Raw genomic sequence first — 22,836 nt, 5'->3', positions numbered from 1 at the left:
ATAAAATACTTACGTATTTTATAATACGTAAGTATAAATTATAATACGTAAGTCGTAATAAAATATTGCTAATGCTTTTGCTTCTATCGTAAGCAAACTTGCTTTTTGTTTGATTTTCTATCCAAAGAGATGACAGCCGTTCCATCTCTTCCAATTTCTTTGTGTCTTAATCTAATGGATTTTAATTACACTTTGAGTTGTTCCCGCTATGAAAGTTGTTTTTATTTTCTCTGCAGTCTTTGTAATTCTCCGCGTTGCCTCATTTATGTCTGTAGCACGTGCAATATCACATGGTCTTTCATTTCGCTCAAAGCGTTTCAAAATTTCATATTTTTGCTCTATCGACAGAAGCGGACTGGCCATAAGCCTTACGGGGGAAACCACGGTGGGCCTGAGGCCGGTGTGATTTTGGCCATAAACCGTAGTATGAGGCCACTACAAATTTTCCCGGGTAAGAATTTTTGACCCAGTCCGCCTCTGTTTATCGATATTGCTTCTTTTTTTTTTTCTCTCTGAATCTGCAGTGTCTTAGCCACGACGCTTCCTTTTCACACCTTTTAAGTATTTTACTAATTTTTAGGGAGTAAAGCACAATTACAAACGAGGTGGCACGCTTGATACACAGAAACAAAGCTGCGCGCGTGTAGCAACTGAATAAACAACATGGTAAAGGCCGAGATACGTTATTAACACCTCACATTTTGCTAAAGCACATTTCTGGGGGTTACTACCATAAAACAATAAAAACAATTTCCAGTTGCGTTTCTGCTAGTGGAATCTGTTATAAACTGGTAGTAAACTCCATCTAATTGCATTTGCGATTATATCGCTGGAATTGTCGGTTTTTACGTTATTATGGTGAAATGTGTTTCCCCCTCACTAACATAAAACACATAAATACATTTTCAGAATCTTCTTCGTTCCTATCGTGTTGCGTTCAGTTGGGGTGATTCTGCGTTCGACTGCCATTTCTTGTAAACACAAAGGCGAATCGTGTATAAGCGAATTCGGTTCGTGTTCTATAAGATAACGTTCCTCTATTTATAAATCGTGTATGATCGAATTCGTGTAATGCAAACACGTGTTATACGAGGACCGACTGTATTTCTGTCCTTTTACAGGATTCTGTATTCATGTACCAAGGTGGAATTAAATTGGTGTTCAGGTGCCACCCTATATAACATTCTATGTATATATATCTATATTGACCAGAAGAATAGCAGGGTAACTGCAGTAATCAAATAACATACACACACACACACAGAGAGAGGGAGAGGGAGAGAGAGGGAGAGGGAGGGAGGGGGAGAGGGAGGGAGGGGGGGAGAGAGAGAGAGAGAGAGAGAGAGAGAGAGAGAGAGAGAGAGATTCATTCCAGCTTTTTTTGAAAATTTTCTTAGGAACATTAAACACAAAAAATTTAACTCAAGACAATTTATACATCATTTAAAAGTATTTATCAGAACGAAAGCAAAATATTAAACAGATCCAAGAGCATTTGTCTGTGTACCAGATTGGTAACCAATGAGATAATGGCATTTTTCTGGATGGTGCTGTTACTTCCCATTGCCATTACAGCTTATTCCATGAGTGATTGCTTTAGTATTATTAGTAGTAAATGATTTATTCAAGCTTATATAGCATCATCCTTTAAAAAAAAAAAAAACCCTTCTCACCTCATCTGTCTATCCCCCTCTATTAATTCTTTTAATTCTTCCTTAAATTTATCTATCTTATCCACAACACTACTGTAGAAAACAGTCATCCAAAAATCAAACACCTTGCTACTGCATGAGTGGCCAACCCAGATCATTTGGTCTATAAAAAGTATGTTATAGGCCAAATGGCTGAAGATTAATTTATATTCATTTTCATATTAATTTCAAAATCATTTAACAACTTTAACAAAGCAAGAATTTTTTTAGAGCATAAAATGTTTTGAGCTCAGATTTTTGCTTATCAGCAAGTGGTTCAGATTGCATTTGCCTTCATACTGTTTTTCTCTGCAGGCAGTGTTCTGACGAATTCTTTTCCTCCACGTTTGTCCCCAATATCCCTAATTCTGGGGGTCAGAATTAAGATTCAAATTTAGAAATTGAATTTCTGAGTTCATACCCAGCTTTTTGTTACACTTGCAGGTGTTGATCAACAAGTTCCTCATTGTTTGCAGATCTTTAATTTCCCAAGTTTTCTTAGAATCATTTGATAGCATTCCATGCTTCTTTTTTGCATGCATTGTGGATGTTGCCAGAGAACTATTTTTTCGATGTCTTGACTTGTGGATAAATGAATATTCCCCCTTATCTTCACATCACTAAGTGTATGAAATTTTTGTTTCAAATATTGGAAGCTTATTTTATTTATGAAATTTTTTTATTAGGCTTGAGTGGGAGTAATAAGATCTTTTCCCTGTCAACTAGTGCTAGATGTATGTTGTTTGAGAAGACAAATTCTTGACTGTAGCAGAAACCTGTGTCTTCCCATTTATATAAGAAAAAAATTTGTGAAACCAAGTTGCAAACACTCTAAGATCTAAACACAACAGTTTCCATTTATATCATGTAATTAATTAATTTGAGGAGCATTTCCTTATTTATATACATCCCAAAAGGATGCCATGTCCATTTGGTATAGATGGATAAGTGTTTCTATTTTGTATTTCTATTACAAAACAGCATATCTGTTAATCTATGTTTTGATGAATTTGAAAAATATCTCCAGTCTTCAGGGTTATGATTTGTGGCCTAGAACATCCATTAAGCCATTGGTATTACTGCAGAAAGTGAGATATCCTGTCATAAGGAAAATTTGAATTTTTGGCAGTTGTGATATCTAGGGATTGTTGTTGTGAGCAAGTTCCATCTGTGCCATCTGAAACCCAAGATTTGAATCAGGTCAGTTAATTCCATTTGAGTAATAAAATTAGGTTGACTTTTTTTGGGTTGGTATATATCCTTTTTTTTTCTTGTTGGATGCTTCCATTTGTTTGCCACCTTCACAAGATGATGTATTGGATTGACATGTCATCAGAACGAGTTACTGGCCACATTGTGAAAGGCAGGTTGACTTGGTTCTTTTTACATTTATTTGAAAAGCCAACATTTGTGTTCAAACAAAAGTAGTAATTCTCAGAGTAGTCTTTTTGTTCTTACTGTGTTTTTACTGAAGTGTTTTTCACTTCATAAGGCATGCATTTAATTTTCCATTTGACCTTTCCTGAGGAGTTTCTGCAAAATGTGCACAACATATGTAAGGCCTGAACTACATTAGGTAAGCTTTTCTGATTGAAGAAGAAATGGTAGCATTTATAAATGCACCTATGCAACATTTCATTTATAAATATACACAGAAATAAGTGTCTTAAAGTTGTTGTTATTTGGTGTTTAGGAGCATTAGCAATTAAGGCCATATTGCTTCGGCGATATGCGGTGGTCATTCCCTGACCTTTCCGCATCCTCCGTATTTGGTGGTCTCAAACCCTGATCTAATCAAGAAGTGTGCACTATGCACTGCTTAAAGTTATGTTATCCTCTTTGGCAGTTTAGGGGTTTCACCAAAAGTTACTCATTTAGAGAGGTCTGGGCTCTATTCTTGTTAACACCCAGAGGATTTTCTAAAGACCTGATGTTAAATGCAAATCACTAATTTTGCAGGTGGAATCTATTGCTAGTACTGTCCACTTTGTATCTTAGCACTTTATATTATAACTTAACACAGCAGGTTAGAACTTGTCATGGTGGGTCATGACCTGTCACATAGTAATAGGTGTTATCTAGCATCTTTAATAATTAAATGATTTAAGTTCTACAAGTGCTGCTACCCTTAAGGGAAATTAAATTTTCAAATGTAATTATAATTTGTCAAAAGTGTAGCTTGTAATATAAAATAATGAAATTTTTCTAAAATATGTAATTAAAGGACTTCTATATAACTTATGTAATTATATTTTCATAATACAATAGTTAACTTATTAATATATAAGCATTTTTTATGTCTTTTCTTCTCTCCCCATTAGTCATGAAGCAATGACTGATCTCATAGCTTTAATGAATAGCTTGGTGGATTCCAAGGGAAAGATTCTTATTCCAGGTATCATGAATGATGTTGCTCCAGTAACAAAAGAAGAATTGAAACTATATGATGATATTGATTTTGATATGGTAGGAAAATAATGCCTGTATGATTTTGTTTAAAAAATGCTGTATACCTGAACCAATCTAATTTTTATAATCTTGGCATTTATTTTTTTTGAGTTTGCTTTCAAATGGTGTGAGTTAAGAATTCTCAACTGGAAATTTTTTGCACCCAGTTGTTATAGCAGAATTAAAAATTTGTGATGAATCTGATGGTTACTGCAATCTTGCAAGAGTGATACGTGCTTAGAATGATAGAAACAAAATGAAAACAGGATATTAATAATTATAATTGGTAAAGGACATTACATGAGAATAAGTATTTTATGTGAGGCAACGTTTAACCCATTGTGCTAGAAGGTACAAACCCTTGGCCTAGTATTCTCAATTTACTAAAACTTCATAGGATACATTTTGAGCCCTCCATGAAATTCTTCTCTGAGCTAAATGGGGAGGGCACTGACATTAAGAAAGTACATACCTTGTCAATATAGAATGTTAACTATTTGCACAGTGAAGGCTTTATCCCACTTAAATAATTTTATACAAATGAAGGTACATTCTGAATACAAATGTGGAAGATACAGAATGTATTGTCATATGTACAAAGTTATTTATTTCAGATCTTACTTAACTTGGTATAATAAGAAGCATATATTTTCAAAATGTTGGAACTTCCATTTTGCGTAAAGGATTCCATAGAAGACTAAACATATAGCCTATAAAGTTTCGGTAAACTGGGAGTGCTGTATCGAGGGATTTGTACTTCTTAGTGTGCTTCAATGAGAGTACAATTTTGGTGTAGGTTAAGTGTCTATTCATTTAGAAAAGATATTATCAAAGTAATTTAAGGTCACAACGGGCTTTAATATATGTTTAAATTTCAATCCAGGCTGTAAATGATATTAAGAGTAGGAGACCGACGGAATTACTTAATAAGTACAGGTCAATGTTGAAAAAAGCCGTGTTAGGGTTGAATTTGAAAGTATCTGCAATTCTGCCCAGACACGATAGGAGGGAGTATATGATGAAAGCCTTGTCGATCAATTCGGCCCTGGAGAGATTGTGCAAGGCTCAAGGGGTAGAATTTTTCTCAGCCTGGTCTGTGTTTGTTAACAGGAGAGACTACTTCTTCAGCGATGGGATACACTTAACGCTGTAGCCTAGTGGTCAGGCGTGCGGGTGCATAAGTACATGTGCCTTGAGTGACCGGGGTTCAAGCCCGTGACTACTGAATACGGTGCTGTTTCTTGTATTCTATCTATCTTGTTAATTCCTCTGACCGTTTGGTCGTCCCGGAGTATAAACAGAAAATTTAAGAGGCCGCTATAGCCTAGTGGTCAGGCGCGCGGGTGCATAAGTACACGTGCCTTGAGTGACCGGGGTTCTAGCCCGTGACTGCTGAATACGGTGCTGTTTCTTGTATTCTGACTATCTTGGAACTGCTCTGACCGTTTGGTTGTCCCGGAGTATAAACAGAAAATTTATTTATTTAAATAGAAAGGGTGCAAGAATATTTGCTGATGCTATCGAGGCAGAGTTAAGTGGGTCAGAAAACTGCTAGCTTTGGGGGATACGTGGACTAATAGATTAACAATAGCTGCTGGCAGAGGTGAAAGTGATTCCTGCACTGCTTCTATTGAAATGCAGTTGATCAGCAGCTTGGAAAGCAAGGGTAATGGCCATTTCCAAGACTGCTGGGAGTCATAATGGAACAAGTAAATACATGGGCTGTGTTAGGGTAACTAAGAGTAGAAACAGGTGCATGTATACTTGTGTGTACACCAATGCTGGGAGTTTAGTTAATAAATTTGATGAGCTTGAAGTGTTGTCAAGACATCAAAAGCAGATATTGTTGGGATATCAGAGATATGGTGTCACACAGGCATAAGCAGTGCAGAATTGGAATTTGGGGAGTACAATGTGTACAGAAAGAATAGACAGGACAGGAAGGGAGGAGGGGTATGCTGCTAGTTAAGAAACAAAATCTAAGACAGTGCATCCAATTGATGTTGGTGGACAATGCAATATTGTGTCTGTTTGGTGTGACATAAGCACTGGGAAAGGAAAAATGAGAGTAGGTGTGTATTATTGGCCTAATGAATCTGATGAGTATGAGCAGTTGTGCAGAGAAATAGTGGACAGTAAATCAGACTTTCTTATAATGGCAGATTTTAATTTCCCCCAAGATTGACTGGAATTTGTGGGTTGGTCACTCACACACTAGCAAGGCTTTTGTGGATTTATCGGATAATTGTTTTCTAAGGCAGCATGTTCGGAAGGCAACTAGAGAGAGTAATACTCTTAATCTGATTATCAGTAGTGATTCTTCATGCATTAAGAATCTGCAGATAAAGGAACCACTAGGTGGCAGTGATCACAGTGTGCTGAAGTGGGATTTACTCAAAGAGGTACCTACCATTAGGGATAAAGGGAAGGGGTTTTGTTTTCGTAAAGGTGACTACAGTGCTCTGAGACAGTATTTAAATTCTATATGGTGGGACCAACTGATGGAAAATTTAAAATGGGAAGCATTTGAAGAAATAATCTTGGAAGCTACTAGGCTTTTCATACCAACTAAGAAATATTGTTCAAGATTTAGGCCTAAATGGATGTCAGATGAACTAATTAGACATGTGGAAGAGAAGAAAAATGCATGGGATACATATAAATTAATAGGTGACACAGCCTATGATAGATATAAGCTGGCCTGTAACTAAGTCACAATGGAGGTTAGGCAGTCAAAGGCAGATTACGAGAAATCTTTGGCAAAGGATGCAAAGAGTTTTTACTTATATAAACTCTAGAAGGAAGGGGATGAATCAGACTGGTCCATTTGATATCGATGGTTCAACTGTTAATGATCTTGCTCATGTAGCTGATGAACTAAATAAATATTTTGCATCTACATTCACACATGAGGAGTTACTCAGGAAGGGGAATGCCAGAGGTGAATTAAACTGGTTGTAAGCTAGATAATCTTGTAATAACTGAGTAAGGTGAAGGAGAAATTGTTGAAGGTAAACATAAGAAAGACCTAGGGTGGATAGAATCTATCCAGTTATATTAAAGGAGGCAGCAAAGGAAGTAAGCAAACCCATAGTGATAATTATAAAAGCTTCCTTGGACTCAGGGGAGGTACCTGTGAACTGGAGTTGTGCAAATGTGACCCCAATTCACAAATGAGGATCAAAGGGAGACACAAGTAATTATAGACCTGTTAGTTTAACTTCTGTTCCAGGGAAATTAATGGATTTCCCTGGAAATCCATTAATTTCCCTGGAATAGAAGCATTGCAGGATCGTCTAGATCATCTAAAGCATTGCAGGATTGTCTAGACAAGACTTCAGTTATAGCTCGGACACAGCATGGGTTAAAGGGAAGTCTTGTCTGACCAATTTGATTGAATACTATGATGTAGTCATGCAGGAACTGGATGCAAAGAATTTTGATATCATATATTTGGCTCTTAGAAAGGCTTTTGATTCTGTTGCACATGAAAGATTGCTGCACAAATTGGAGCAGTGTGGTATTGGAGGCAAATTGCTGCTATGGATAAAGGGATGGTTGAGTGGGAGAAGACAGAGTGGTAATCAATGGACACTGCTCTTCGTGGACTAATGTTATTAGTGAAGTCCTCCAGGTTTCAGTGTTGGGTCCATTGTTGTTTTTCTGTATTCATTAATGATATTGATGATGTCAGGCTTAATGTCCAAGTTTGCAGATGATATGAAGGTCAGCAGGGCTGTTAAGGACACTACTGATGCTATGCTGCTGCAATAGGATCTAGAAAGGTTGAGCAGATGGGCTGAGAGGTGGTTAGTTAGTTAGTTATTTGATTTTTAGGAGCATTAGCAACTAAGGCCATATTGCTCCGGGATATGCGGTGGTCATTCCCTGACCTTTCCACATCCTTCATATTTAGTGGTGACGGGCTGGAACCCCGGTCTAATCAAGAAACGTGTGCTCCGCACTGCTGCTCCTTCCCACCTGGCTACGGAGTCGCCCTGAGAGGTGGCAAATGAAGTTTAACATTGACAAATGTAAAGTACTACATATGGGGAAACAGCAACCCCAGAGCAACGTATCAGCTCTGTGGTACTACACTGTGACAGTGGTAGAGAATGAAAAGGAACTGGGGGTAATTGTGCAGGCAGATATGAAGTTCTCTGAGCAGTGCAGATGGGCTGCAAGAGTAGCTCATTGTGTCTTGTCAATGATATACAGGAATTTTTATAGCAGGAATAAGGAGGTGATTATCCCACTGTATAAGGCAATGGTCAGGCCACTCCTTGAGTACTGTGTACAGGTCTGGAAACCTCATTTTAAGAAGGATGAAGACCTGTTGGAACGAGTACAGAGAAGAGCAACAAGATTAGTGAAAGAACAAAGGGTTGCTCTTACGAAGAAAGGCTTAAGTTTTGCAAATTACAGTGTCTGGAGACTAGGCACCTGCGAGGTGCCTAGTCTGATCTGATTGAGGTGTATAAAGCCTTGAATGGTTTGAGCATGCTCAATGCTGATGGGATTCTTTCTCTTGCTCAGAATATTTGCCTTAGAAGGCATAAATTGAAGAAAGACAGTTGTAGGATAGATGTGCGGAATTTTGCCTTTAGACAGCGGGTGATTTGATTGCTGGAACAAACTTCCATCTGTCGTAGAAGTTGATAGCTTAAACAGATTCAAGACAGAACTAGACAAACATTTGGAGTGGGTGGATGGGTGAAATGAGGAGATTTTGGGTTTTTTTTTTTTTTTTTTGACTGATGCTATATAAGCTTGCTTTTTTGCATCATGTGCCAATGCTAGACAAGGAATTGATACAAACAGAAGTATATAATTCATTTGGCTGTGAGCTTTGTTAAACTCTTGATTAACTGAAAGTCATAAGGCAAAAATGCTGTGTTTCTGAATCAAACATGAATAAACAAGAATTATTTTCTCAATTTTACTTGCTCATTGTAATTGCTAAGTGTTGCTAATTATCTTTTTTTTAATTGCTAATTGCAAGTAAAGTTTTTTAGAAATTTTTTACTGAATAGTTTATATGTCAGAGAGCAGAAGACTTGTAGTAGTGGCAAATGATGCAAGAAAGCAAGCTTAAACAACATCAGGCAAAAAAGGAAAGTATTTATTAAAAAAAAAAAAAAAAGCCAACACTTCCTATTTCACCTGTCCATCCCCTCTCACAGTTTATCTGGTTCTTCCTTGAATTCATTCAAACCATCCTCTTTCTCCTCCTCTGCAACACCAAATGGGAGTTTGTGCCAACAGTCAACCACCTTCTGGATGAAGGTGGTTGACTGTTGGCTGTGAAGGCCAGTTACTACACATCCAACCTGCAACTATTCTTCCTCATTTTGAATTTGTTCCCCCCCCCATTTGTGTAGTCTGAAAAAGGGGAAGGATTCCATCAGCATTGAGCTTACTCATTCCATTCAAGGCCTTAAATATCTCAATCAGATATTCTAGCAGATGCTTATTCTTCAGATGTTGCAATTTGCAAAACTGAAGCTTTCCTGGTAAGAGCACCTTTTTTTTTTTTTTTTTCCTCCCCTTACCGATCTTGTTGCCCTTCTCTGCATTCATTCCAACAGATCCACTTTCTTCCTGAAATGAGGCTTTCAGACCTGTATGCAGTATTCAAGATGTGGCCTAACCATTGCTTTGTACAATGGGATAATCACTTTATCCCTGGCAAAATTCCTATATGTCATTGGCAAAATCTTATGAGCTCACCTGGCAGCCTCTCTGCACTGCTGCAGAACTTCATATCTGACTGCACAATTACCCCCAAGTCTTTTTTATTCTCCACTGCCTTGAATGTGGTACCACACAGCTGGTACATTAATCTGTGATTAATGTACCAGCTGTGTGGTACATTAATAACCCTTAGTAACAAAGGGTTGCTCTTACGAAGAAAGGCTTAAGTTTTGCAAATTACAGTGTTTGGAGATTAGGCACCATAAAGCCTTGAATGGTTTGAGAATGCCCAATGCAGATGGGATTCTTCCTCTTGCTCAAAATAATTGCCTGAGAGGGCATAAATTCAAATTGAGGAAAGACGGTTGTAGGATAGATGTGCGGAAGTTTGCCTTTAGCCAGCGGATGGTTGATTGGTGTAACAAACTTCCATCTGTCATTGTAGAAGTTGATAGCTTAAATAGATTCAAGGCAGAACTTGACAAACATTTGGAGCGAGTGGATGGGTGAAAAAAGGTTTTTTTTTTTTTTTGGCTGATGATATATATAAGCTTGCTTTCTTGCATCATGTGCCTGTGCTAATGCTTCTGTGTCACCTGATACTTTATATGCATCCCATAAATTTTTCTTCTCTGCCACGAGCCTCATTAATTCATCTGACATCTATTTAGGCCTAAACCTTGAACAGTATTTCTTAGTTGGAATGAAAAGCCTAGTAGCCTCCAAAATTAAGTACCTGAAGGCTTCCCATTTAGAATTCAACATTGGTAACATCATCAGTTGATCCCACTGTACAGAATTTAAAAACTGTCTGAGACCCCCTGTAGTCACCTTTGCAAAAGCCCTTCCCTTTAGCCTTGATGGTAGTTACATCTTTAAGTAATTCCCACATTAGTACATTGTGATCACTGTCACCCAGTGGTTCCTTTATCTGCAAATTCTTAATGCATGAATAATTACTGCTGATAATCAGATCAAGAGTATTACTCCCTCTGGTTGCCTCTCGAACATGTTTCTGTAGAAAACAGTCATCCAATAAATCCACAAAAGTCTTTCTAGTGTACGAGTGACCAATCCACAAGTTCAGTCAATATCTGGAAAGTTAAAATCCCCCATTATAAGACATTTTGATTTACTGGCCCACTCTATTTCTCTGCACAATTACTCATTATACTTATCAGATTCATTAGTCCTCACATCTGGTGAGTACGGGCTTGGCACACCCAGGTGACAACAGGGGGGATCATTCTTCTCTTCCTTGGTGATTCCTTTCTACTTCTCTCTCTCTCTCTTCCTTCCCCTCTCAGGGTAACTTGGGAATTTCTTTTTGGCTGGTGCAGCCTAAGCCTCAGGCTTCCTTGCACCACATGGCTAATAATAATAATAAATAACACACACACCGACTCATTTCCCAGTGCTTATGTCACACCAAACAGACTCGACATCAATTGGATGCACTTAGTTAGATTTTGTATTTCTTAACTAACAGCATAACCCCTCCTTCCTTCCTGTACACATTGTACTCCTCAAATTCGAATTCTGCACTGCTTATATTTGTGTGACACCATGTCTGTGATATCCCAACAGTATCTGCCTTTGATGTCTTATCTAGCACTTCAAGCTCATCATATTTATTAACTATACTCTTAGCATTGGTGTACATGCAGGATACATGTATACATTATTGAATATATAATTCATTTGCATGCCATTATTATAGATCTAAATTTTACATATACACAAGCTTGACTCTAGGCCCAAACTTCCATAGGAAAGGTATATCACTGAACCTCAAAAATCTGGCAACTTTGGGACCTGAACCTTTCTGGATTTCAGTTGGTCATATTATAGTCATAGATTTAAAAAAAATACTGCAATTCTATGATGCATTTTGTTGTATGTAGTATTGCATGATACTCTGTAATGTATTGCACAGTGTGCAATACATTACAGATCCTATATAGAGAGAAAAATAATATGCTGTATTCTTTGGCATTCTTTTCTGGTTAAAGAAGAGTAAAGAAGCAGATTACTTTTCTGTTTTTTAACTATTGTGACCCCTTGATGTGGGCACTTGTACATGGTGAGGGGGACCTTCTGGTGATGATGCTAGTTTTTCAGATTAGCATCACTGGAATCCAGCACATTGGGATGCCCACTGTCTAGATCCCAGGTTACCACCAAACAAGCTGGTGTGTGTGCTGCAACCCACGGAAACTTTGAAAGGGGGGATGAAGCATATATTGAAGCTGGGTCCTTGATCACCAGGTTGATTTCCCAGCTTAAGCACAACACTTTGACCCCTGCTTCAACAACACTGATAGTCTCTTGGGATGGCCTGCCCGGGATCAGTCAATCATTGGATTTGCCTGCAAGGATCAATAGTGTCAATGCCATTCTCTTATCCTCATTCTCTGAGGGACAGAATTCATGCTGTGGTGATGTGGGTATAATGTCTGTATAACCCCGATGTCCCACTCCTGAACACATTTATTGCTTGCCAGGTAGTGGGTGTTCCGTTGGGCTCTGTGATGGATGCGGTAATGAAACTAAAACCAACTATGAATCTTGATAATCAGATCTCTTCTTCCGGGATCCCAATGTGGTCTCTACCAGAAAACTCAGTTAATGATCTGGATAAACTCACTTTGTTAAAGAGACAGCAAACTAAAGGATATCATGTCCAATATCTCAATACTTGATAATTCACTCTGCTAGTGAGAAGCCATTAGGAAATATGTCACCCTTCTTTATCCAGAAGGGTTTTGAAGGGTTGGCAGACTCTCCTAAATCACTCAAACATTTTTGCTCAGGTGATATTTCATAGAGACCAGAAGTGAAAAGCATTCAGAACAGCTCCACCAAGCCACATGTATTGGGAGAAATGCTGATCATAGTACCCCCCCCCCCCCGGCGCCTCCGTAGCCAGGTGGGAAGGAGCAGCAGTGCATAGCACGCGCTTCTTGATTAGACTGGGGTTCGAGCCCATCACCACCAAATACGGAGGATGCGGAAAGGTGAGGGAATGACTACCGCATATCCCGGAGCAATATGGCCTTAGTTGCTAATGCTCCTGAAAACCAAATAACAAACAAACATAGTACCCCCACAAGACACTGAATTCATTTTGAAGTGCAATCTCAGAATGACCTCCTTGAAGTGTTTGAGAAGTAAATCTGTTAATTAAAATCTCAAGGAGTGAAATCTGTGAAATGAATGTTTGTGCATAGGGATGGGAATATTGTTCCTAGAAGCATCATCCTTATGTTTAATTCAGTCTCTTGATGAAATCGAGGCTGGATATCTTAACTGCATGGTACATCTGTATGTAGCAAATCCTTTAAGGTGCTTTAAGTGTGACAAATATGGACACTCACAAATGGCCTGCTGTGGCACTCCTGTATGTGCTCGATATAGTGCTACGTGGAGGCTGAAGGTATTATACCAGGGGGCATGAAAAGTGGCAAAACCAGTGCCAACAAACCTTTATGCACTCAGAAGCAGGGAGATGTTCCATCAGAACACAAACCAAAATGACTGAAGAGTTATTTACTCCCATCATGCTACTTACCAAGCTTGCAAAAACCCACACAGAAGGACCATTCAACTGCTGCTCCCATATCTGTATGTCCCAATGCTTCACTGATTACAAAACAAAGCAGCAGTGAAAAGCCGAAAAAAAAACTTGGTGTCATGTGAAACACAAGAGAAAATGGACATCAAGGTGAAGCAGGTACCAGATGGTTCACTATTGGAACTCTTTGTGGAGGAAGAAATGGAAACAGGGCAGTGTCCATACCTCCCAAAAAAGATAAATCCGAGCCTTGGCAATTCACCAATCCCAAATAATGGCTAAATTCCTACAGTGGGATTGTGGATTCTGGCAAAAACTGAAGACATTATGGCAGTTCTGCAAAAGTAGGAAGCAATTTGCTTTACTTACAGGTGATATACCTGAGGCAAATGAAAACCCTTTCTTGCATAATATTACAATCACACATAAGGATAGAATTGGCGATGGACCTGTCCACAGAGGATTCCTCTTGGGCAACCATATTCCATTTCCAACTATAACCCTTACCCCAAACTTAGAAGTGGTAGCAATCTACCGTATGGAATGGTTTCCAATAGTTCTGTTCCATCTATTTGCTGCTTGGGTCTGACATCCCCAGACAGACCTTGATTTTATTTTGCAATTACCTTACCTGTCTTGCTTCTCAAGAATTTCAGTAGCTATACTACCCTGTTGGGTAGTGCTGACATTAATGGAAGGAGGGGTGGACATGTCATAGAGCATATGCTCTGACAGTGACCTCTTTCTCTTCTAAATGCTGGAATCTTCTTCTAAATCTTCTTCCGCATGCCTTCCGATACATTCTCTGTTTGTTCCCCATTTTTCCTTCCTGTTCTTACTTAGGAGGTGGAGGAGAACCCATATGGAAGTGATCACTTCCCTGTGATAACCACCCTACTTAACCATATCATCCTTTTAGGTTACCTCATTGGAAAATTGAACAGGCTGACTGGAATGCCTTTAAAACACCTGGCAGAGTTTAACATCACTTACAAGCAGTCAGGAACCTATCAATGAGGCAGTGATGTACATCACAGAAAATATTATTCATGCAACTACCATTCAGAAGACATCTGCCCAGCAATTCAGAATTAAATGCAGAATGCACAGCAGCAAAGCCTCAAAACAAATCTTGGGGATATTCCAATGATATCCTACCATGGCTTAATCTCATAGTCTTTACATGTGCATGAGTTAAGAAATTGCCATTCTGTTCAATGTAAATGGCAAGATAGTTCCACTGAGCTAAATAAATTCTCAGGATTGAAAATCAGTCAGAAAATTTTTAAAAGGAATCAGGTCAAAAGATTGTTTGTGTTATTCAAGTTGAAAGAGTTCTTGACAGAGGGACACAAGCAAATAGCGTTCTTTGAGTGGATTCAAAATGTGGTTTAAGCTTGACTACTAAATATAATTAATGCTTATATTCATGATTTATTTTACTCCTTTTTTCCTGGTGGTCATACCGAAGTATAAACAAAAACTTTGTTTATACTTCGATTGGTTGGTTGGTTATTTTGGTGTTTATTGGTGCATCAACAGTGGAGATTATAATGTATCATTACATTAAATAATAAAAGTAACAAAAAAAGCTGAGTTAAACTGCAAATTTATGATCAAATAAATAAATCTTTATTGAATGTGTCATAGCCAATAAATAACAAATTAAAATGTACATATATCCTCCATCACAGCAGGAAGCCAGGAACAAAAAAATAGAATGTTTGGACTAATAAAATTTTTTTGCTAATAAAATAAAATCATGGAATAAAAAAATTTTACTTAAATTTTAATTAGTATTAGTAATGACAAATGATTCAAGAAAGCAAGCTTGTAGAGCATCAGTCAAAAAAAAAAAAAAACAAACTACCCACCTCATCCACCATCCCCTCCAAAATTTTAGTTCTTCCTTAAATTTATTCAGACTACTCACTTCAACAGATGGAAGTCTGTTCTAATAATCAATGACCTGCTGGCTAAAATCAAACTTCCACACATCTATCTTGAAACCATCCTTCCTTCCTCATTCTGAATTTATGCCCCATTGTGTGTGGTCTCAGCAAGCGGAAGAATGCCATCTACATTGAGCTTACTCAATCCATTCAAGACCATAAATATCTCAATTAGATCTTCTTGTAGATACCTAGTCTCCAGATGTGCTGTAATTTGCAGAATTCAAGCTCTTTCTTGGTAAAAGCACTCTTTTGTTCCCTTCAATCAACCTTGTTGCCTTTCTCTGCACCCATTGCAACAGATCTAAATCCTAAAGCAGTTCGGCCTCTAGACCTGTTGAACAGTACTCAATATGTGGCCTAACTATGACTTTGTACAAAGGGATAATCACTTCCTTATCTCTGCTAGCAAAGGCCCTGTATGTCATTGACATCAGCTGCTCTAGCAGTGCCTCTGTACTGCTCAGAAACTGTCTGACTGCACAATTTCATTTTCCACTATGCTGAGTGTACCATACAGCTGATATGTTGGTCTGAAGTTATTACTACCCATATGCAGTACCTTTTTTCTGTCAACGTTAAAATGAACTGCCATTTCTCAACCTATATGCCTAATTTTTCTAGATCTTGTTGCAGTAGATCTAGATCTTACCCTGATTGCTGTCATTAACCATCCTGCCAATCTTTGTATTATCTGCAGACTTAGACATTAAGCCTGATATACCTTCATCAGTATCATTAATAAATGAAAACAACGAGCCCAGCGCTGAACTCTGGGGGAGGAGACTCCACTAATAATATTAGTCCACAAAGAGCAGTGCCCATTGACAACCACTCTGTCTTCTCCCACTCAGTCATCCTTTATTCATAGCAATAACTTGTCCTTAAACGCCTAGCAATGAGATCATCTTTGGATTCAGGGGAGGTCTCTGTGGACTGGAGATCTGCGAGTGTGTTCACAAAGGGGATGAAAGGGTGACATGAGTAATTACAGACCTGTTCGCTTATGTTCCAGCAAAAATAATGGAGTCGCTGGTTAAAGATGTACTGCAGGATCATCAAGACAGGAGTGCAGCTATTTGTCAGTCACAGCATTGGTCACAGTCACGGGCAGATCTTATGTGACCAGTTTTATTTGGATATTATGATGCAGTGACAAAGGAACTGGATACAAAAAATAATTTTGTTATCATATACTTGGATTTCAGGAAAGCTTTTGCTATTGTTGCACATAAGACTGCTGTTCACACTGGAACAGCAGTCCTATTGCCCCCATTGCAAGTGTTCAAGTGATTTAAAGTGATTCTATAGTGTGCTTCTACATTATATTTAGTTTATTACATTTATAGTGATCTTTATTTTCTGTACTTCATAAGTAGGTTTTGCTAAAAGGACCTAGCAAACTATCAGAAAGGAAAGCCACCTTTATTTTTTTCTTATTTTCAAACTAACCACTAACTCTACTAATTTATAGCTGCTGCTTGGTCCCTTGGTGTCACAGCTCCTGCCTCCTTGTGGTGGGGCTGGAAACCTGGAAGTTAGCATTTACACTTCTAGGGCTAAAAAGAGCAAAACATGAGTTGTAAAGTCACTACTTCCCAAGGGACTTCAGAGAAGATCGTGAAAATACTGCCAAAAGGCAAAGGACAGACAGTTCAAAACCAATTCCTAATCATTCACTCTACTGGAGAGGAGACATTAGGGAAGAAATCCTCATTTTTCATCCGAAAAGTCTCGGAAGGACTAGCCGGAACACCAAAAATGGTCAGGCAACTCTGATCTGGGGATTTGTTAATTGAAACATCCAGTACCAGACAATCAGAAAAGTTACTGAATGTATCAAACTTCGGAGGTATACCAGTAGTAGTCACCTCCCATAACGCTTTAAACTCTTTGCGGGGAGTAATCTCCGAATGGAATCTCTTACATGTTACTGAAGAGGAAATCAGCAACGAACTTCAAAATCAAGGAGTGTAAGATGAATGAATGTAAGATGAATTTCTATTCGGAGAGATGGAAATATAACACCAACCAAAACTCTAATTCTGAAATTTAATACACCAAAAGTCCAACTGTAAAAGCAGGATATTTGAACTGCCAAGTAAAAGCATATATCCCCTTGTGCTGTTTCAAATGTCAAAAATATGGATACTCGCAGACTGCACGTAGAAGTACACCAACATTTTTTTTTTTCCCCAAAACCAAACTGGTTTTGGGAAAAACCAGTCTTTCCCAAAAGAGATAGACTAAGGACAGAAAAGCAAAAGACTACCACCCAACAAAAACAGCTCGAGGGGCTGAGCAAATATAAATAATGGATAAAATTATTCAATGGAACTGTTGAGGACCCTACACCAATTTTGACGATGCCCAATATCAAATCACAAGTACACCCCAATCTGTATCTGTCTTCAGGAAACGCACCTTAAACAATAAGATACCCTGAATATCAGGAACTGTTCAATGTACAGGAGAGACTGAATAACTGATGGTATAACCCATGGAGGATGGCTATATTAGTAAATGACCGAATACCAACACAGCAAGTGCATATAAATAGAAGATTAGAGGCAGTAGCAGTTCATACAATAGTAGGATCTCTATTAACCATATGTTCAGTATACATACCACCAGCAGAAGATGTCTCTTATCAAGACTTAGATGCATTAATACAACTACCTCCCCCTCTCTCTGTTTGATGGGAGATATGAATGGACATAACACTTTGTGGGGATGCTCAAACTACAACAGAAGAGGACGTATCATTGAACAACTATTAGATAATCACAACCTCTTACTTCTTAATAGGGGTAACTGCACTTACTTCCACTTTCCAACTCTAACCACTACAGCAGTAGACCTCACCATATGTACTCCTACGCTTTACAAAGCATTTAATTGGGAAGTATTTGAAGATCCTCTTGGTAGTGATCACTATATATATATAACGACTTAGAGTACAAACGTAACAAATAATTAATACATACTTGATACTCGTTCGTGAATTCCCGCCATTTTTACACGATAGCATAAGCTTAGTGTAGTATAGTGCATAATATAATATTGTCAATTATTCAGTAAATCTATTAATCTTGATAAACTTTATTGTCAATTAAATTGTATTTTTAACTCTATAAATATATATAACGACTTAATCGTAACAAATAATTAATACATAACTATAGTGGTACACGTGATACGGAAGTTGTATAAAGGGAACACTAGATACCGAAAAAAAAAAAAAAAAAAACAATATATATATCCATATATATATATATATAATATAACTTAAGGATTTAATTTTTGTTTTAAATTTTATTGAATTACATTGGAATCATGACTCTAACCAGAGCAGCAAAGCAAAAGGCTCAAGCTAATGGGAGTGCTGTGGTTCAGGGGAGAACTGAGGGGGCCAGTTGCCCTCTGAATCACAGTCTATTAAAATGCACTGTTTGCTTGATGTTTGCGGAGCAGTTGGGTACGGGACATGATACTGCCAAGGGGGATGTCTTTGTGTGTGCACGATGTAAGGAGTGCAAGGAAATCAGGCGACAACTCAGCGTTGTTGTGGGCCTTTATGAGAGCTTGAAGGAGAGGGTGGATGCCCTCGAAGGAAATAAATTGAGGGGCCCATCAAGCTCTCAGCTGCCCACATCAACGCCAGAGCTTGCACTTGGTCATCAGGCAACACAGAAGCAGCCCCCTAGGAAGAATGCGCTGGTCCCACAGGAACTAGTAGTTGTTGGTGACTCTATTGTCAGGGAAACGGGGAACATGCTTTGTAAAAAGGATAGGTGGAATAGGACCAGGGTATGTCTGCCAGGGGCAAAGGTTGATGACATTGTAGAGCGGATATCATCTTTTAAGGGCACAAAAGGTGATATAGTTGTACACGTTGGCACGAATGATATTAAGAGTAGGAGACCGGCGGAATTACTTAGCAAGTACAGGTCACTGCTGAAAAAAAGCCGTGAATTAGGGTTGAACTTGAAAGTGTCTGCAATTCTGCCCAGACACGATAGGAGGGAGTATATGATGAGAGCCTTGTCGATCAATTCGGCCCTAGAGGGATTGTGCAAGGCTCAAGGGGTAGAATTTTTTTCAGCCTGGACTGTACTTGTTAACAGGAGAGATTGCTTCTACAGGGATGGGATACACTTAAATAGAAAGGGTGCAAGAATTTTTGCTGATGCTGTCGAGGCAGTGTTAGGTGGGTCGGAAAACTGCTAGCTTGGGGGGGATACAAGGACTAATAGATTAACAGTAGCCACTGGCAGAGGTGGAAGTGATTCTTGCACTGCTTCTATTGAAATGAGCAGAAGTCTGAAAAACAAGATGCAGGATATTTCAGAGACTGCTGGTAGTCATTGCGTTACAAGTAAACACATGGGTTGTGTTAGGGTAGCTAAGAATAGAAACAGGCGCATGTATACCTGCGTGTACACCAATGCTAGGAGTTTGGTAAATAAATTTGATGAATTTGAGGTATTGCTCAAAACATCAAAGGCAGATATTGTTGGGATATCAGAGACGTGGTGTCACACAGATATAAGTAATGCGGAACTGGAATTTGGGGAATACAATGTGTATAGAAAGGATAGACAGGACAGGAGGGGAGGAGGGGTTATGCTATTAATTAAGAAACACATAAAGTCCAAGGAAGTGAAGCCAGTCGCCATCGATGGACAGGGCAGTGCCGAATCAGTTTGGTGTGACATAAGCATAGGGAAATCAAAATTGAGAGTAGGAGTGTGCTATAGGCCTAATGACTCTGATGAGTATAATAAGATATTGTACAGGGAAATAGAGTGGGCCAGTAAATCAGAGAGTCTTATAATGGGGGATTTTAATTTCCCAGATATTGACTGGAATTTGTGGGTTGGTCACTCGCACACTAGCAAGGCTTTTGTGGATTTATTGGATGATTGTTTTCTACACCAGCATGTTCGTGAGGCAACAAGAGGGAGCAATACTCTTGATCTGATTATCAGTAGTGACTCTTCATGCATTAAGAACCTGCAGATAAATGAACCACTAGGTGGCAGTGATCACAGTGTGTTGAAGTGGGATTTACTCAAGGAGGTAACTACCATCAGAGGTAAAGGGAAGGGTTTTTGTTTTCGTAAAGGCGACTATGATGGTCTGAGACAGTATTTAAATTCTATACAGTGGGACCAACTGATGATGTTACCAACAGCAAACTCAAAATGGGAAGCATTCAAGGAACTAATCTTGGAGGCTACCAGGCTTTACATACCAACTAAGAAATATTGTTCAAGGTTTAGGCCTAAATGGTTGTCAGATGAACTAATGAGACATGTGGCAGAGAAGAAAAATGCATGGGATACATATAAATTAATGGGTGACATGGAAGCCTATGATAGATATAAGTTGGTCTGTAACCAAGTCACAAAGGAGATTAGGCAGGCAAAGGCAGACTACGAAAAATCCTTGGCAAAGGATGCAAAGAAAAACAGAAAAGAGTTCTTTACATACTTGAACTCGAGAAGGAAAGGGATGAATCAGATTGGTCCACTGGATATTGATGGTTCAACAGTTGAGGATCCTGCTCAGGTGGCTAACAATCTAAACGAGTATTTTGCATCTACATTCACGCATGAGGAGTTATTCAGGAAGGAGAATGATGTAGGTAAAGTAAACATTGGCAGTGAGCTGGATGATTTTGTAATAACTGAGAGGAAAGTGGAGGAGAGATTGTTGAGGATAAACATAAAAAAGGCACCTGGGGTGGATGGGATCTATCCAGTTATATTAAAGGAGGCAGCAAAGGAAGTATGCAAACCCCTAGCCATAATTATGAGAGCTTCTTTGGACTCAGGGGAGGTACCCATAGACTGGAGATGTGCAAATGTAACCCCAATTCACAAAGGAGGATCAAAGGCTGACACAAGTAATTATAGACCTGTTAGTTTAACTTCTGTTCCAGGTAAATTAATGGAGGCACTGGTTAAAGAAGCACTGCAGGATCATCTAGACAAGAATTCAGTTATAGCTCAGACGCAGCATGGTTTTGTTAAGGGCAGGTCTTGCCTGACCAATTTGATTGGATACTATGATGTAGTCACAAAAGAACTGGATGCAGGGAATAACTTTGATATTATATATTTGGATCTTAGAAAGGCTTTTGATACTGTTGCACATGGAAGACTGCTGCACAAATTGGAGCAGTGTGGCATTGGAGGCAAATTGCTGCTATGGATAAGGGGATGGTTGAGTGGCAGAAGACAGAGAGTGGTAATCAATGGACACTGCTCAACGTGGACTAATGTTATTAGTGGAGTTCCTCAAGGTTCAGTGTTGGGTCCGTTGTTGTTTTCGGTGTTTATGAATGATATTGATGATGGGATATCAAGTTTAATGTCCAAGTTTGCAGATGATACAAAGGTTGGCAGGGTCGTCAAGGACACTACTGACGCTATGCTGCTGCAACAGGATCTGGAAAGGTTGAACAGATGGGCTGAGAGGTGGCAAATGAAGTTTAACATTGACAAATGTAAAGTACTGCATATGGGAAACAGTAACTCCAGAGCAACGTATCAACTCTGCGGTACCACACTGACAGTAGTGGAGAATGAAAAGGACCTGGGGGTAATTGTGCAGGGAGATATGAAGTTCTCTGAGCAGTGCAGACGAGCTGCAAGAGTAGCTCATGGTGTCTTGTCAATGATATACAGGAATTTTTCTAGCAGGGATAAGGAGGTGATTATTCCCTTGTATAAGGCAATGGTTAGGCCACATCTTGAGTACTGTATACAGGTCTGGAGGCCTCATTTCAAGAAGGATGTAGAGCTGCTGGAACGGGTACAGAGAAGGGCAACAAGATTAGTAAATGGAACAAAGGGTTGCTCTTACGAAGAAAGGCTTAAGTTTTGCAAATTACAGAGTCTGGAGACTAGGCACCGGCGAGGTGATCTGATAGAGGTGTATAAGGCCTTGAATGGTTTGAGCATGCTCAATGCCAATGGGATTCTTCATCTTTCTCAGAATAATCACCTCAGAGGGCATAAATTCAAATTGAGGAAGGACGGATGTCGGATAGATGTGCGGAAATTTGCCTTTGGCCAGCGGGTGGTTGGTTGGTGGAACCGACTTCCATCACTTGTTGTTGAAGTTGATAGCCTAAACAAATTTAAAGCTCAACTGGACAGGTATTTCGAACGAACGGAGGGGTGAAATGGGAGAGGGTTTTTTTTTTTTTTTTTTGGGCTGATGCTGAATAAGCTTGCTTTCTTGCATCGTATGCCTCTACTAATGCTAATGCTAATTACCCAGTAATTTCCACACTGGTGGGTTAGTATCCATGTCATACCAGCAGGACTTCCTGCTGGAAGATGGATAAAGCTAAATGGGAAGCATTTAGGGGGAAAGCAGTTTTTAACACTAATATCATTGAGCACGAAACATTAGATGTTGCACTAGCACATGTCTCAGAAACCATACAGAACGCAGGCGAACT

General features: G+C 38.9%; 1 protein-coding gene across 1 annotated transcript in view; it reads left to right on the top strand.

Annotated features, from left to right (window-relative positions):
* Positions 1 to 22,836, top strand: part of Cndp2 (Cytosolic non-specific dipeptidase 2) — a 265,591-nt gene that overhangs the window by 186,166 nt on the left and 56,589 nt on the right. Inside the window, exon 7 of the mRNA XM_090386709.1 lies at positions 4,013 to 4,157. Within this exon, the coding sequence (XP_090242835.1) occupies positions 4,013 to 4,157 (145 nt within the window). The remainder of the gene's footprint in view (positions 1 to 4,012; positions 4,158 to 22,836) is intronic.

This window comes from Mastigoproctus giganteus, chromosome 12 (genome assembly GCF_048544385.1).
Source record: "Mastigoproctus giganteus isolate SK-2022 chromosome 12, ASM4854438v1, whole genome shotgun sequence".
Classification (NCBI taxonomy): domain Eukaryota; kingdom Metazoa; phylum Arthropoda; class Arachnida; order Uropygi; family Thelyphonidae; genus Mastigoproctus; species Mastigoproctus giganteus.
Note: the sequence above shows the minus strand (reverse complement) of the source record. Positions and strands in the feature narration are given on the sequence as shown.